The sequence below is a fragment of the Mobula birostris genome, chromosome 15 (genome assembly GCF_030028105.1).
Source record: "Mobula birostris isolate sMobBir1 chromosome 15, sMobBir1.hap1, whole genome shotgun sequence".
In the NCBI taxonomy this organism is placed as follows: Eukaryota; Metazoa; Chordata; class Chondrichthyes; order Myliobatiformes; family Myliobatidae; genus Mobula; species Mobula birostris.
In genome coordinates, this window is record NC_092384.1 from 61,918,921 (window position 1) to 61,931,361 (window position 12,441).

A 12,441-nucleotide genomic window follows, 5' to 3' on the forward strand; every position below is an offset into this window, starting at 1 on the left:
TGTTGCTGCGTCTAAATCCCAGATCACTTGTGGGAGTACTTTTCACAGAAAGGCTGAAATAGTTCAAGGTGACAACTCATTACAGACTTCTAAAGAGCATTTAGGGATGCCCAAATCCTGAGAATGGATGTTTAAATAAAAAGACATTTAAATGCAGTGTTGAATGAGTGCTATCGTGTTGTTTAGCTCCTTCACATACGAGGGATTATTGATAAATTCGTGGTCTAAGGTAGAAGGAGTCAATTTTAGAAAACCTAGCTCATTTATTTTTCAACATAGTCCCCTCCTACATGTACACACTTAGTCCAGTGGTTATGGAGCGCACGGATCCCTTCTTTGTAGAAGTGGTCCACAGCAGGGGTGATTGATAGGTTTGTGGCCTAAGGTAGAAGGAGATGAGTTATTAACTTCAAACTTTCTGCATTATCACTCAAAGAGTTAATCTACACGTGCATGTAACGAGGGTGTCTTGGACTTCCAGGTGGTCCACAGCAGGGGTGATTGATAAGTTCGTGGCCTTGGGTAGAAAGGGATGAGTTATACAGTTCTTGTTACATGCAGGTTCAGTTCAACTCTTTGAGTGAAAATGCAGAAAGTTTGTTAACATCTCCGTCTACATTAGGCCACAAACTTATCAATCACCCCTGCCGTGCACCGCTTTCTGGAGGTCCAAGATGCCAACTTCTACAAAGAAGGGATTCGTATGCTCCACGACTGCTGGACTAAGTGTGTAAATGTAGGAAAAATAAATGTGCTAGGTTTTCTAAAATTGAGTCCTTCTACCTTAGGCCACGAACTTATCAATCACCCCTCGTACAGTGGTTGTTTAAATTCTGTAACTCTTGGATTCAACCAATTTGTTACACTTGTTGAGTAGTTCAAGCCACCAAGCTTTCTGCTTAACCAATAGACAATCCATATAGCAATTTCTAAGGTATACTTTAGAAGGTGAAGCATCCTGTTCTGTAGTGCTTCCTTAGAAATGTGGTGCCCTGGGTGAAATTAGTGGGACTGCTCTTCCCACCACACACAGTATGGAGCCTGAGTCTATGAATATATTCATGGTAAAGCCAGGCAAATGGTTGAACTATGTATGCTATGCTATGTATATCAGCAAGAAGTGTGGAGATAGGATTTGATTAATAACAGACTAGATTTGTCATCTTGCCTATTCTTGTTGTTCTCTTGTATTTTTATGTAGTATTGTTTTATTGATAGGTGCTGAATGAATTATCATTACATGATGTTGCACTAATTTATGGGAAATCACCCTTATGGAAGAGAGTTATCAATACTATTACATATCTACAGGTAAATTTATTTATGCTGCATTTTCTACACATCAATAACTTCTATACAGATTTTGAATTGAGATTACTATTGCATATGAGAAACAAGTAGAAAAGAGTTGTAGCATCAAAAGCATTGCGTTTTAATAAGAATATGTGTGCTTTTATCACTCTACCTAAGAAACTTGGAGCAATAGAATGTGAATTACATAGGACAATAGGTTTAATAAGTCATATCACCAAGATACTTCTAAGAATTTTGATGACAAGAGCTAAAAGTAAGATACAAGCTGAAATAGGCAAAGAACAATGTGGTTTTGTGAAAGACAAAGGTACAAGAAATGCAATATTGATGTTAAGGATGCTATCAGAACGAGCTATTCAAGTGCAAAAAAATGTGTTTGTTTTATTGACTACACAAAAGCATTTGATAAAGTGAAGCACAATAAGTTATTAGAAATATTACAGAAAACTCTAGATCTAGATTTGAAAGACCTCCGCCTAATCAGAAATCTGTACTGGGAACAAACTGCTGCTGTAAGAATAGATGGAGAAGTGAGTCAGTTTACGAAAATCAAGAGAGGTGTTAGACAAGGGTGTGTTTTCTCCCCTGATTTATTTAATGTGTACGGTGAAACAATATTACAAAAAATAAGAGACATATTGGGAATCAAAGTTGGTGGTGCAAGCATCAATAATTTCAGATATGCAAATGACACTGCTAACTACAAGTATGGAGGAAGAACTACAAAAATTAATTGATATAATTGTTGAAGAAAGTGCAAAAATGGGTCTATCTATCAATTGCAAAAAGACAGAATGTATGGTGATATCCAAAAAGAAGGAGAATCCTATCTGCAGGCTGAGAATAAATGGGGAAGACATAAAACAAGTACAGAACTTTTGCTACTTAGGAAGCTGGGTGACATCGGATTGCAGGTGCGACTTAGACATCAAAAGAAGAAGAGGGATGGCAAAAGACACCTTTACGAGAATGAAAAGTGTACTGACCAACACTAAACTAGGCATGACAACCCACCTCAGAGTACTGAAATGTTACATTTATCCAGTTATGTTATATGGCTCAGAATGTTGAACAATATCTAGTAACATGAGGAAATGAATTGTAGCAGCAGAGATGCGGTTTTTGAGGAGGATACAGAATATCATGGATGAAACGAATATCTAACGAGAATGTCATGAATAGAGCAAACATAAAAAGAGATATAATGTATGAGATCATGAAAAGGCAACGTAACTTCATTGGGCATGTGATTAGGAAAGAGGAGTTAGAATGCACGGTAATTATGGGAAAGATTGAAGGGAAGAAAACAAGAGGAAGACAAAGATAAACGATGATGGAGACAGCAGCCAGAGAACTGGAAATCAATACCAATGAATTGATCCACTTAACCCGAAACAGGAGTGTGTGGGCCACGGCAGTCAAAGCTCAAACTGGGCATGGCACCTGATGATGATGATGGCGTGTGCTTTCTCATAATTCGTTTGTCCACTATTTAACTTGAACTTTAATCTAGGCGACTCATAAAATAAAATAACATGATTTGAAAGTTTGAACATTAGCACTGAAGAATGGAAAATGTCTTTCTCCATTTCTGCATAAAATCATCAGAATTTTTGAAAACCGTGTTTGCTCTGCCTTTTGGACTTAAGGTTATTTATTGGTAATCATGGCTTAATGCATGGGATTTCTAAATCTGGATCAAAATAATTTTGTGCTGCAAGCAGTCAGCTAGAATTTCACAAGTCATACATAAAGAAGAGGACTCAGTAAAGGCACTCCTTACACACGCCCATTCACTCACACAAAAACATTGCCTTGTCACTCTGCTGTCATTGTGTTGAGTGTATGCACTTCCCCAGAATATTCTCATAATTAGCCCACTGCTTTCCCTCTGCAGTGCTACATACATTCAGCGTCAGACACCAAAGTATAGTTTAACTTTATTCCTTATTTGTACTTAACTATAAGTGTGTAATTTTGTTAAGTATTCTGCTGTTTCTCTGCTGGCTCCTCTCGGGTTGGCTTTATGGTGCCTTTCCAGCCATACACAGTGGAATATTCTATTTCTTTAGTAATGGCGATGTGTAAGTGTGTAAATGTTTTTTGTACACTGTACTTAAGGAAGATACTTCTGTTTATTTTGTCATATGATTGTAACCACATTGTGAGGTGCATCATATTCAAATTCATGTGTAGTCTTAAGTTAATTTTGTTGGTAATTAAAGAATTAATGATGGTGTTTTCTCATGCCTTTTAAAAAAAAGAACTTCTTGCCCTCAGTAAGAGAGGGAGGTGGGGGTAGATATTACAAAGTATTTTGTAAATATTGATATTTTTCTTTCACTATTTTCACTGATAACTGTGCTGCTCCAAAGAGGTCATTTTTATCCTTAGCCATTAGGGTCTATTATGAGTTAACCTATAGCTGGGGAAGTGATGACCCCTCCTGTTAGACTGTTTGAGGTAATTTTTAAAAAATTCTTTCTTACTTCTCTTCTAATATTTGTATATCAGTGCACTTGTAAAGCTACTGTGACACTAATTTCCCTTGGGATCAATAAGTATCTATCCATCTATCTAATATTTGATGCACCTAGTAAACACCCTTGCGCTAAAGTGCTAAGTAACTCCAGCCATTGTTTCTTTGGTCATAACCCATTGTCCCTACTATGGCAGGTCTGAGATTTAACCACTCATCTAAGATTTTCCCCCCATTTGCTGACAAGATACTGGAGGACCTCAGCAGGTCAGGCAGCACCTATGGGGTGGAATAAACAGTCAACATTTTGGGCTGAGACCCTTCTTCAGGACTAGAAAGAAAAGGGGAAGAAGCCAAACTGAGGAGGTGGAGAGGAGGGAAAGGGATACAAGCTGGCAGTTGATAGGTGAAGCCAGGATAGAGGAGAGATAGAGAAGTTTGGGAGTGGGGATAAAGTGTGAATATGGGAGGTGATAGGTGGAAAAGGTAAAAGGCTGATGAAGCAGCACTTTGCCTTATATTTGTTCACAAGGATGTGGACACCTCTGGCAATGGAAATATTTACCTAAATTTAAGGATGGAAGCTATATAAACTAACGTGGGAGTGAAGCCTTCGCCAAACTACAGTTGGGAATTGGCTCACTGAAAATGTGGAGCTGAAAGTGGCAAGTGAAGGGAGTCAACAAGGAGACAGGGAGTTGGTTAGAGGGCCACACCAGTCATACCAGGTACCAACACCATCCACAATCTATAGTTTTAAGTCTTGGCTGCTGTAGTTAATATTAAAAAAATTCTTAGAAAACCTACTGTTGTGCACATTTGGAAGACATTGCTGGTCTAATTTTAAACCAAATATTTGATGGGTAAATTTGAAGCAGTTTTAAATTTAAAATCATTAAAGTACTAATTCAACATATACTTCAATAATTCTTAGGAATGTTCTATAATGTAAATTCAACAATTTCAGCTGACTTGTTTTTTCCTGAGTAATACAGAAAACAAATCTTTATTATAATGAATGTGAGTGACTTATTTTTAACAAGATACATGTTTAAAATAAATATCCTCAGCAGGTCTGATAATAGACAATTAAGTGTTCACGTTTTACTTTTTAATAGGATGTGGGTGTCAGCAACAATTAATGAGGAAGCAAAGTTGAATATTGAACTTTATTCCAAACAGATTGGAGTGTAGAAACTTGGTACACTATAGAGTGTTGATAAGACCACATCTGGAACACTATAGGTGCTTCTACCTATGAGGGAGGGGACATACAATTCAAGTTTAATTCTGTTTTCAAGTTTAACTGTCATTCAACCATACACAGGTACCCAAAATACAGCCAAACAATACAGCGTTACTCCAGGGCCAAGGTGCAAAACACAGTACCAACAGTCACACAGCACAAAGTTTACATAGTGCATACAAGATAATGAAGAGGTATCAGTAAGATACAGCCATGCAATAAGATTTGAGCCATCAATGCCGCAGAAATCTGTAGCCAACCACAGTAGAGTTTGTCTTCTGCTGAGTGAACACTGGGGGCAGCACCGACTCCAGCCTGGACACTTTGCTAGGCTGCTCTGGTTAGAGCGCACCGACACTGACACCTTCCTCCTGGCGACTTGAGGCCTAGTCCATGCGCATACACGACAGCAAGCACATATAAGATGTCAGTAAAACACAACCACACAGCGTTTAGAGCCCAGACCCTGATTCCATCAATGCTGCAGAAATCTGCAGTCGACCACAATGGGGCTTGTCTTCTGCCGGGCAAATACCACAATTCTTACTGGCAATAGGGGGTTGCCTATTGAATATGGAGATGAGGAATTTCTGTCCTTAGGAGAAAATATTTGGTATGTTCTACCACAATGAGCCATGGAACCGGTATTATTGGATAGGTTCAAGTCTGAAAAAGACAGGCTTTTTTTGTGTAAAAGTCAAGAGAACATTTAAGAAACTGGAGATGACCAAGGTCAGATCAAGCATACTCTTATTGAATAGCAGACCAGTAATGAGGGATTGTATATTCTACTACTGCTTCTGTCTCTTGTTGGTGAAAATAAAAACACACTTGTAGCCCATCTCTGAAGGCTCCTGAACTGAATGGCCCAGTAAGCCAGTTCAAAAGGCAGTTAAGAGTAAGTCACATTATTAAGTATCTAGATTTCCTCCAGGCTAAGACTAGTAAAGAGAGCAGCTTTCTTCATTAAAAATGTTAGTGAATCAGACCAATAGTTTAATGGTTATCACTTCTGAGACCAGATGTAACTTTTAGCATTATATTTAATTAAGTTCCACAATTGCCTCCAATTTTCTGGGCCACTGGACACGAGACCTGTAACTTAATAATAATTCTGCTGTGAACACTGAACACATGGCAACTACTTGTAATTTATCAATTTATTTCCTGACAAAGAAGAAAATTAGGGCTGATTATTTATTTTTCAAGCCAAATGTTGATGAAATTATCTAAACCACAATAATTATTGTAAGTGGACCACCGTTTAGCTTACAAGACTTAGACCTTTATATGTCCCAGAATGTAAGGAAGTACTATTTGTGTGCCATTCAGTAACTTTATTTGCAACACTTCCAGTATCTGATCACTGCTGGGTCACGGGTAAATGTGTTAATAAAGAAGGTGGCAAAGTACCAGATACAACCTGCAAGCAATGCACAGGAGTTTTATTTCAACATTGATCGGCAGTTACCTGACTACTTTGAGGTGGGTGTCTAGCAACAATGTTTTGCGACATTGTTTGATGTAGTAATTAAGTATTATTTCATTGTACCACAATAATTGTAAGAATTACAGTACTGTAAAAAAAAGTCTTGGATATATAAAAAAGACCATAAGCCGTAGGAACAGAATTAGGCCATTCAGCCCATTGAGTCTATTCCACCACTTCATGGCTGATCCCGGATCCCATTCAGCCCTGTATACCTGCCTTTTCACTATATCCCTTGGTGCCCCAATCAATCAGGAAGCTATCAACTTCTGCTTTAAATATACCCATGGACCTGGCCTCCACTGCAGTCTGTGGCAGAGCATTCCACAGATTCACCACTCTTTGGCTAAAAAAAAAATTCCTCCTTACTTCTGTACTAAAGGGCTGCCCTTCAATTTTGAGGCTATGCCCTCTAGTCCTGGATATCCCACCATGGGAAACATCCTCTCCACATCCACCGTATCTAGTCCTTCCAACATTCGGTAGCTTTCAAGGAGATCCCCATGCATTCTTCTAATTTCCAGTGAGTACAGGTCCAAAGCCGCCGAACCCCTCCATGTTAACCCTTTCATTCCTGGAATAATCCTCGTGAACCTCCTCTGGACTCTCTCCAATGACAGTACATCCTTTCTGAGATAAGGGGCCCAAAACTGTTGACAATTCCAAGTGCAGACTGACTAGTGTCTTTTAAAGCTTCAGCATTATGTCCCTGTCTTTATATTCTATTCCCCGTAAAATAAATGCCAACGTTGTACCTGCCTTCCCTACCACAGACTCAACCTGTGAATTAACCTTCTGGGGGTCTTGCACGAGTACTCTGAAGTGTCTCTGCACCTGTGATGCCTCTGCAGCCAACCAGAAGAGGTCCCCTTTATTCCCACTCACTGTCTCCTGCCTGTCAGCCATTTCTCGATCCATGCCAGTATCTTTCCTGTAATACCACTATAGATATATAGTGCTTTCTTCGCTATTATATTTGTATGATGTGTCCAGGACAAGTACTCTGAGATAGTGACATATGGCTAGCTGGTGGCGTAGTAGCATTAGCGCCAGACTTCGGAGCGAAGGCTCCTGAGTTCGAACCCAGCCGGCTCCCCAGGCACGCTTTCCATCAGTGCTGGGTTGAGCATCGAGCTAGCAACTCAACCTCGTAAAAAAGAAATTGCCCGCTACAGAAACATCAACAGCAAAAAGTTGATGACCCAGCCAACCAGAAGAGGCCCCCCTTTATCCCCACTCGCTGTCTCCTGCCTGTCAGCCATTTCTCAATCCATGCCAGTATCTTTCCTGTAATACCACTATATATATATATATATATATAGTGCTTTCTTCGCTATTATATTTGTATGATGTGTCCAGGACAAGTACTCTGAGATAGTGACATCAAGGAATTTAAAGTTACTGACCCTATCCACCGCTGATCCTCTGATGGACCTCTGGTTTCTCTCTCCTGAAGTCTTGTTCTTACTGACAATAAATGAGAGGTTATTGTTAATACACCACTCAGCTCTCGACAGCCCCCCTTGCCTGTGTGCCCACCCTTTCTCTCCTACGCCCCCCTCTCCCACGCGCCTGCTCCCTTCCACGCTCTCACGCAGGCTCTCTCACACACTCATTCGTTCTCTCAGACACACATTCTCTGTCACACACACCTTCCTTTACTCTCTCTCTCACTCTCTGACATTCTTTCTCTCTCTCAGACATTCTCTCACTCTCTTGTGCATACATTCTCTCTTCCGTGCACACATTCTCTCTCTCTCTCTCTCTCTCTGTCATGCACATGTTCAACAGCACGATGGCTGAAGCATAGTAATTGTTCTTGACCCTGGAGGTGTGAGTCCTGAGGCATTTGTACCTCTTTCCTGATGAGAAAAGAGTATGGCTTGGGCGGCAAGATCTTTGATGATGATGAGTGAGTGTGTGTGTGTGTGTGTGTGTGTGTGCATCCCACAGCTAGTTCCACTAGTTTGTGATTCAATCCATTTTAGGCTTAAAAACAGCTCAAAAATAACCTCATTACATGGTTCACTAAGCACCTAAGGAATGTGGTAGGAGGTAATTTGTGATCAAAGAATGCCTATTGTGGATAGCATAACACAGCAGCTTTATTTTTTTTCCTCTTTGCCTCTATGTATCATTCATCTGCCACTATTTCCCGACCGTAACTAGGCTTTCCTCCCTTACCTGCCACAACCCGTCTGACATCTTACATCCCTGCTCAGAACACCAATCCTCTCGGCCTCCTATCACACCGCACCCCTTCTTTTTGCAATGGCTTTCTCACTGCTTCGCCCTCGTTCCTGATGAAGCATCTCAGCCCGAAACATTGACAATCCCTTTCTTCTCTCAGATGCTGCCCGATCCACTGAGTTCTTACAGCAGATTGTTGCTCCAGATTCCAGAATCTGCAGTCTGATGTGTCCAAAACACAACATCTATCTGATGATGAAGATTAAACTGTGTGACAGATGAAAATGGTTATTAGAATGTGGAAACCTGAGTACGTTTATTTGGAATATATTACCAGGAGCTATAATGTTGTCCATTTCTTTATCTTCTTTAGGCGTGGTGCGTATCAATGTCAAAATCAAATAGCTCTGGAGTATGGAATTCAATTCTTGTGTCGATCTTGTCAGGAGGAGAAACGGGTATGTACGTGACGAGCATTAGATCAATGTCTCTTGGTGTCCAGTCCCTTAGTTAAGTATTTACATGGAGATTACATAATATTTTGAATTGAGCAGCAGGAAGTTACATTTCAGTATTAACCAATCAGGTTGCAAGTTATAGTAGCTGAACCGTCTGGTGGAACTTGACGATGAATTTGTACCAATCATAACCTAGTCATCAAACCTGCACACAAGGGCAGTGTCTTTATAGAGTACCTTGCAGAGGCCAGATGAAAGCTCTTGGATATCTCCTCGTATCAGCCATTGGACCATGACTCCACTGCCAAGCACCTGCCATCATCTCCAGCACTGTCAATGATCTTATTCAATCAGGAGATCTCCCCTCAACAGCTTCTAACCTGATAGTGACTTAAACCATCACTTCCCACTTCTATCCCTTACCAAAGGTCCATTAACAGGACAGTCCAGTTAGACCCATTGTTTCTGCCTGATTCTGCTCCACCGAATGGATACCTTGACTCCATTCTATCCCCTCTGTCCAGTCTCTCTCCACCTACATCCAGAACACCTTATATGCCATCTATCACTTGGGCAACTTCTGATTCTCTGGCTGTCAACGTCACATCATAGCTATGGATATCCAGGCTTTATGGACCTCCATCCCAATCAAGAAGGTCTAGAAGCTCCCCACTTCTTCCTACAATAAGGAAGTGGACTTCCTCTCCACTAACACTTCATCTACCTGACTGAACTCATTCTTGCCTCAAACAAATTCTCTTTTGACTCTTAATTTCTGCAATAAAAGGTATAGCTATGGCCCCAACAGTGTCTGACTTTTTGTTGGCTACGTGGAACAGTCCCTGTTTTCAAACTTCGCTTTTTTTTTTTCTCCACCTGTGCAGAATTTATCAATTTTATAACCTTTGCGACCAATTTCCACTCTTACAATTTCACCTGGAATTTTTCTGACTTATCTGTCCATCTTGGGAGACAGACTATACCACTGATATTTACTATAAATTCATTACAATTCCCACAACTACTTAGACTACACCTCTTCCTATCCTGTCTCTTGTAAAGAAGCCATTCCTTTCTCCTAGTTTCTATGTCTCTGTTCCATCTGCTCTCAGGGTGAGACTTTATGGTTTAGGAAATCTGAAATAGTCCCCTTTTTCAAGAAGTGTGGCTTCCCTTCTGTTGTGGTTGGCGGAACCCTATGTCACATCTCCTCTGTTTCTTGGACTTTGCTCTCACCTCACCTCCTACCAAACATAATAGATGTCGATTTCCTCTTGTCCCCACAAGACTCCTCATCCACCATACTATCCCTTTTCATTTCTGCCAGCTGAAACCTGATCCCATGTTTTCCGGTTCCTACCCCTTTCTGTGGGAACTACACAGTCTGGGACTCCCTGATCCGCTCATCCTGCCACACTCATCCTTCCTTTCCCCAGACACTTTCCCGTGCCCCTGCAGTAGATGTAATACTTGTAGTTGCACCTCCTCCCTCGCCACCATCCAGAGACCTAAACAGTCCTTACGGGTGAGGCAAAGGTTCACATGCATCCCTTCTAACCTTGTCTTCTGCATTTGGTGCTGCCAATGTGGCCTCATCTACATCAGCGAGACGAAGTGCAGTCTCAGTGACTGTTTCACGGAACACCAATGCTCAGTCCACAGTGGCCATCACAAGCTCCCAGTTATTGACCACTTCAACCCCCCTCCCCATTCCCACCTGTCCATCACTGGCCTTCTCCACAGCCAGGATGAAGACAACATAAACTGGAGGAGTAACACATCTTATATTCTACAACCCAAAGGCGTAAGTATTGAGTTTTTCAATTTTAGTAACCATCCCTCTATTTTTCTTTTATTTTCCTATCCCCCTCTTGCTCCATCCCCTTTCTAAACCATTTCTGATCTCCCCCCCTTTGTCCCTTCTGCCTCCTCCATCCACCAACTTCACGCCCTTCTCTTGTATGGTTCCTGGTTATCTCCCTCCCCTTTTCACACTCCCCTCCTCCTGCTTTGCTCAGTCTGTTCCTTTTCTTTTCCCCCCTCTATATCTGCCTCCATCTAACCATTCTCTTGTTACTATCTCCTAACTCCACCCCCACTTATCTCCCATACCTGCCTGTTATCTTACACCCCCCCCCCCCCCAAAGAACACTAATTACCTCAGGTGCTTTCTTGTCACCCCTCTTTTCTTTTCTATACTGGCCATCTTGCCATTCTTTTCTCTGTCCCAATACAGGGTTTCCACCCAAGATAGGTGACGATCCCTTTCTGGCCACCAATACTGCTTGACTGGCTGACTTTCTCCAGCAGATGTGATGCTCCAGATTTCAATATCTACAGCCTCTTGTGTTTCCATTTACCATGAATCATTTGGCCAGTTTATTAGTATTTGTAAATCGTCTTCTAATATATTATAGTTTCAAGACAAGGGAGGGCCTCACTTTTTCTATTCATTCTGAACCCAATCCACTGCAAAGATTTGTTGCCTGCAATACTCATCCAGTACTCCGAATATTTTCGGTGTCCAATGCAATGACTAAGCCTGGGGAGTCATATCCAGACAACCGCACCCTGAGTGTACTGATAGACTTTGCCAATGGCATCTGTGTCTGTGGTATTCTCAAATGCTTTAAAGCTCTTTAAGTAGTTAGAACATTTTTTCCAATGTAAAGAAATAAATGCATTAAAGTACTACTGTAACTAAGTTAAATCAAATGAACTGAGCATTTTAAAAGTGTACAATGTTCTTCCACGGGGTCAATCATGTGAATGGGGAGACTTTCATTTCACACCTTTCTGTGACACAAGCTGGAATTCTCCTCAGCACCTTACAGCTTTGACGCTGAACTCGATGGTGAATTCAGTGATGGAAATATCATTCTGATGTGCTGGCAACTTATTTCCAAAACGGAGAATTCCATATTTCAAAGCATGCATGTAATACTGAGTTGGGTTGAAGCACAAATTTTTGATGGCCAACAGTTTCCTTCAGAACTACCGAACATCAGCACAAAACAAGCTAATGTCCACCTGTCTCAAACAAGAGAAAATCTGCAGATGCTAGAAATCCAAGCATTACACACAAAATGCTGGAGGAACTCTGCCTGAAACGTTGACTGTACTTTTTCCCCATATATGCTGCTTGGCCTGCTGAATTCCTCCAGCATTTTGTGTGTGTAACTTTAATGTCCACCTGCTTCCAGTATGGTATCAAAGGAGGCTGTGGAAGTGAGCGAGGTCCTCAATGAATACTTCTCTTCGGTAT

The 12,441-nt window shown here is 41.0% G+C and overlaps 2 protein-coding genes across 20 annotated transcripts in view; one reads left to right on the forward strand and one right to left on the reverse strand.

Moving 5' to 3' along the window:
* LOC140210700 (rifampicin phosphotransferase-like) overlaps positions 1-12,441 on the forward strand; it is a 208,439-nt gene that overhangs the window by 163,034 nt on the left and 32,964 nt on the right. For all 5 annotated transcript variants that reach the window (XM_072279895.1, XM_072279897.1, XM_072279896.1 and 2 more), the window contains 3 exons: positions 1,219-1,311; positions 6,396-6,524; positions 9,092-9,176. In XM_072279895.1, coding sequence (XP_072135996.1) covers positions 1,219-1,311; positions 6,396-6,524; positions 9,092-9,176 — 307 coding nt within the window. The remainder of the gene's footprint in view (positions 1-1,218; positions 1,312-6,395; positions 6,525-9,091; positions 9,177-12,441) is intronic.
* Positions 1-12,441, reverse strand: part of LOC140210701 (uncharacterized) — a 181,250-nt gene that overhangs the window by 77,018 nt on the left and 91,791 nt on the right. For 13 of the 15 annotated variants that reach the window (XR_011889278.1, XR_011889276.1, XR_011889280.1 and 10 more), the window contains one exon: positions 7,935-7,995. Coding sequence is in view for 7 of the 15 variants with exons in the window: in XM_072279907.1 (XP_072136008.1) it covers positions 7,935-7,995 (61 nt within the window). In the remaining 8 variants the exon portion in view is untranslated. Of the gene's footprint in view, positions 1-4,947; positions 5,426-7,934; positions 7,996-8,712; positions 8,986-12,441 lie in introns of those variants that run through there. The other 2 variants (XR_011889282.1, XR_011889281.1) reach the window with 2 other exon arrangements.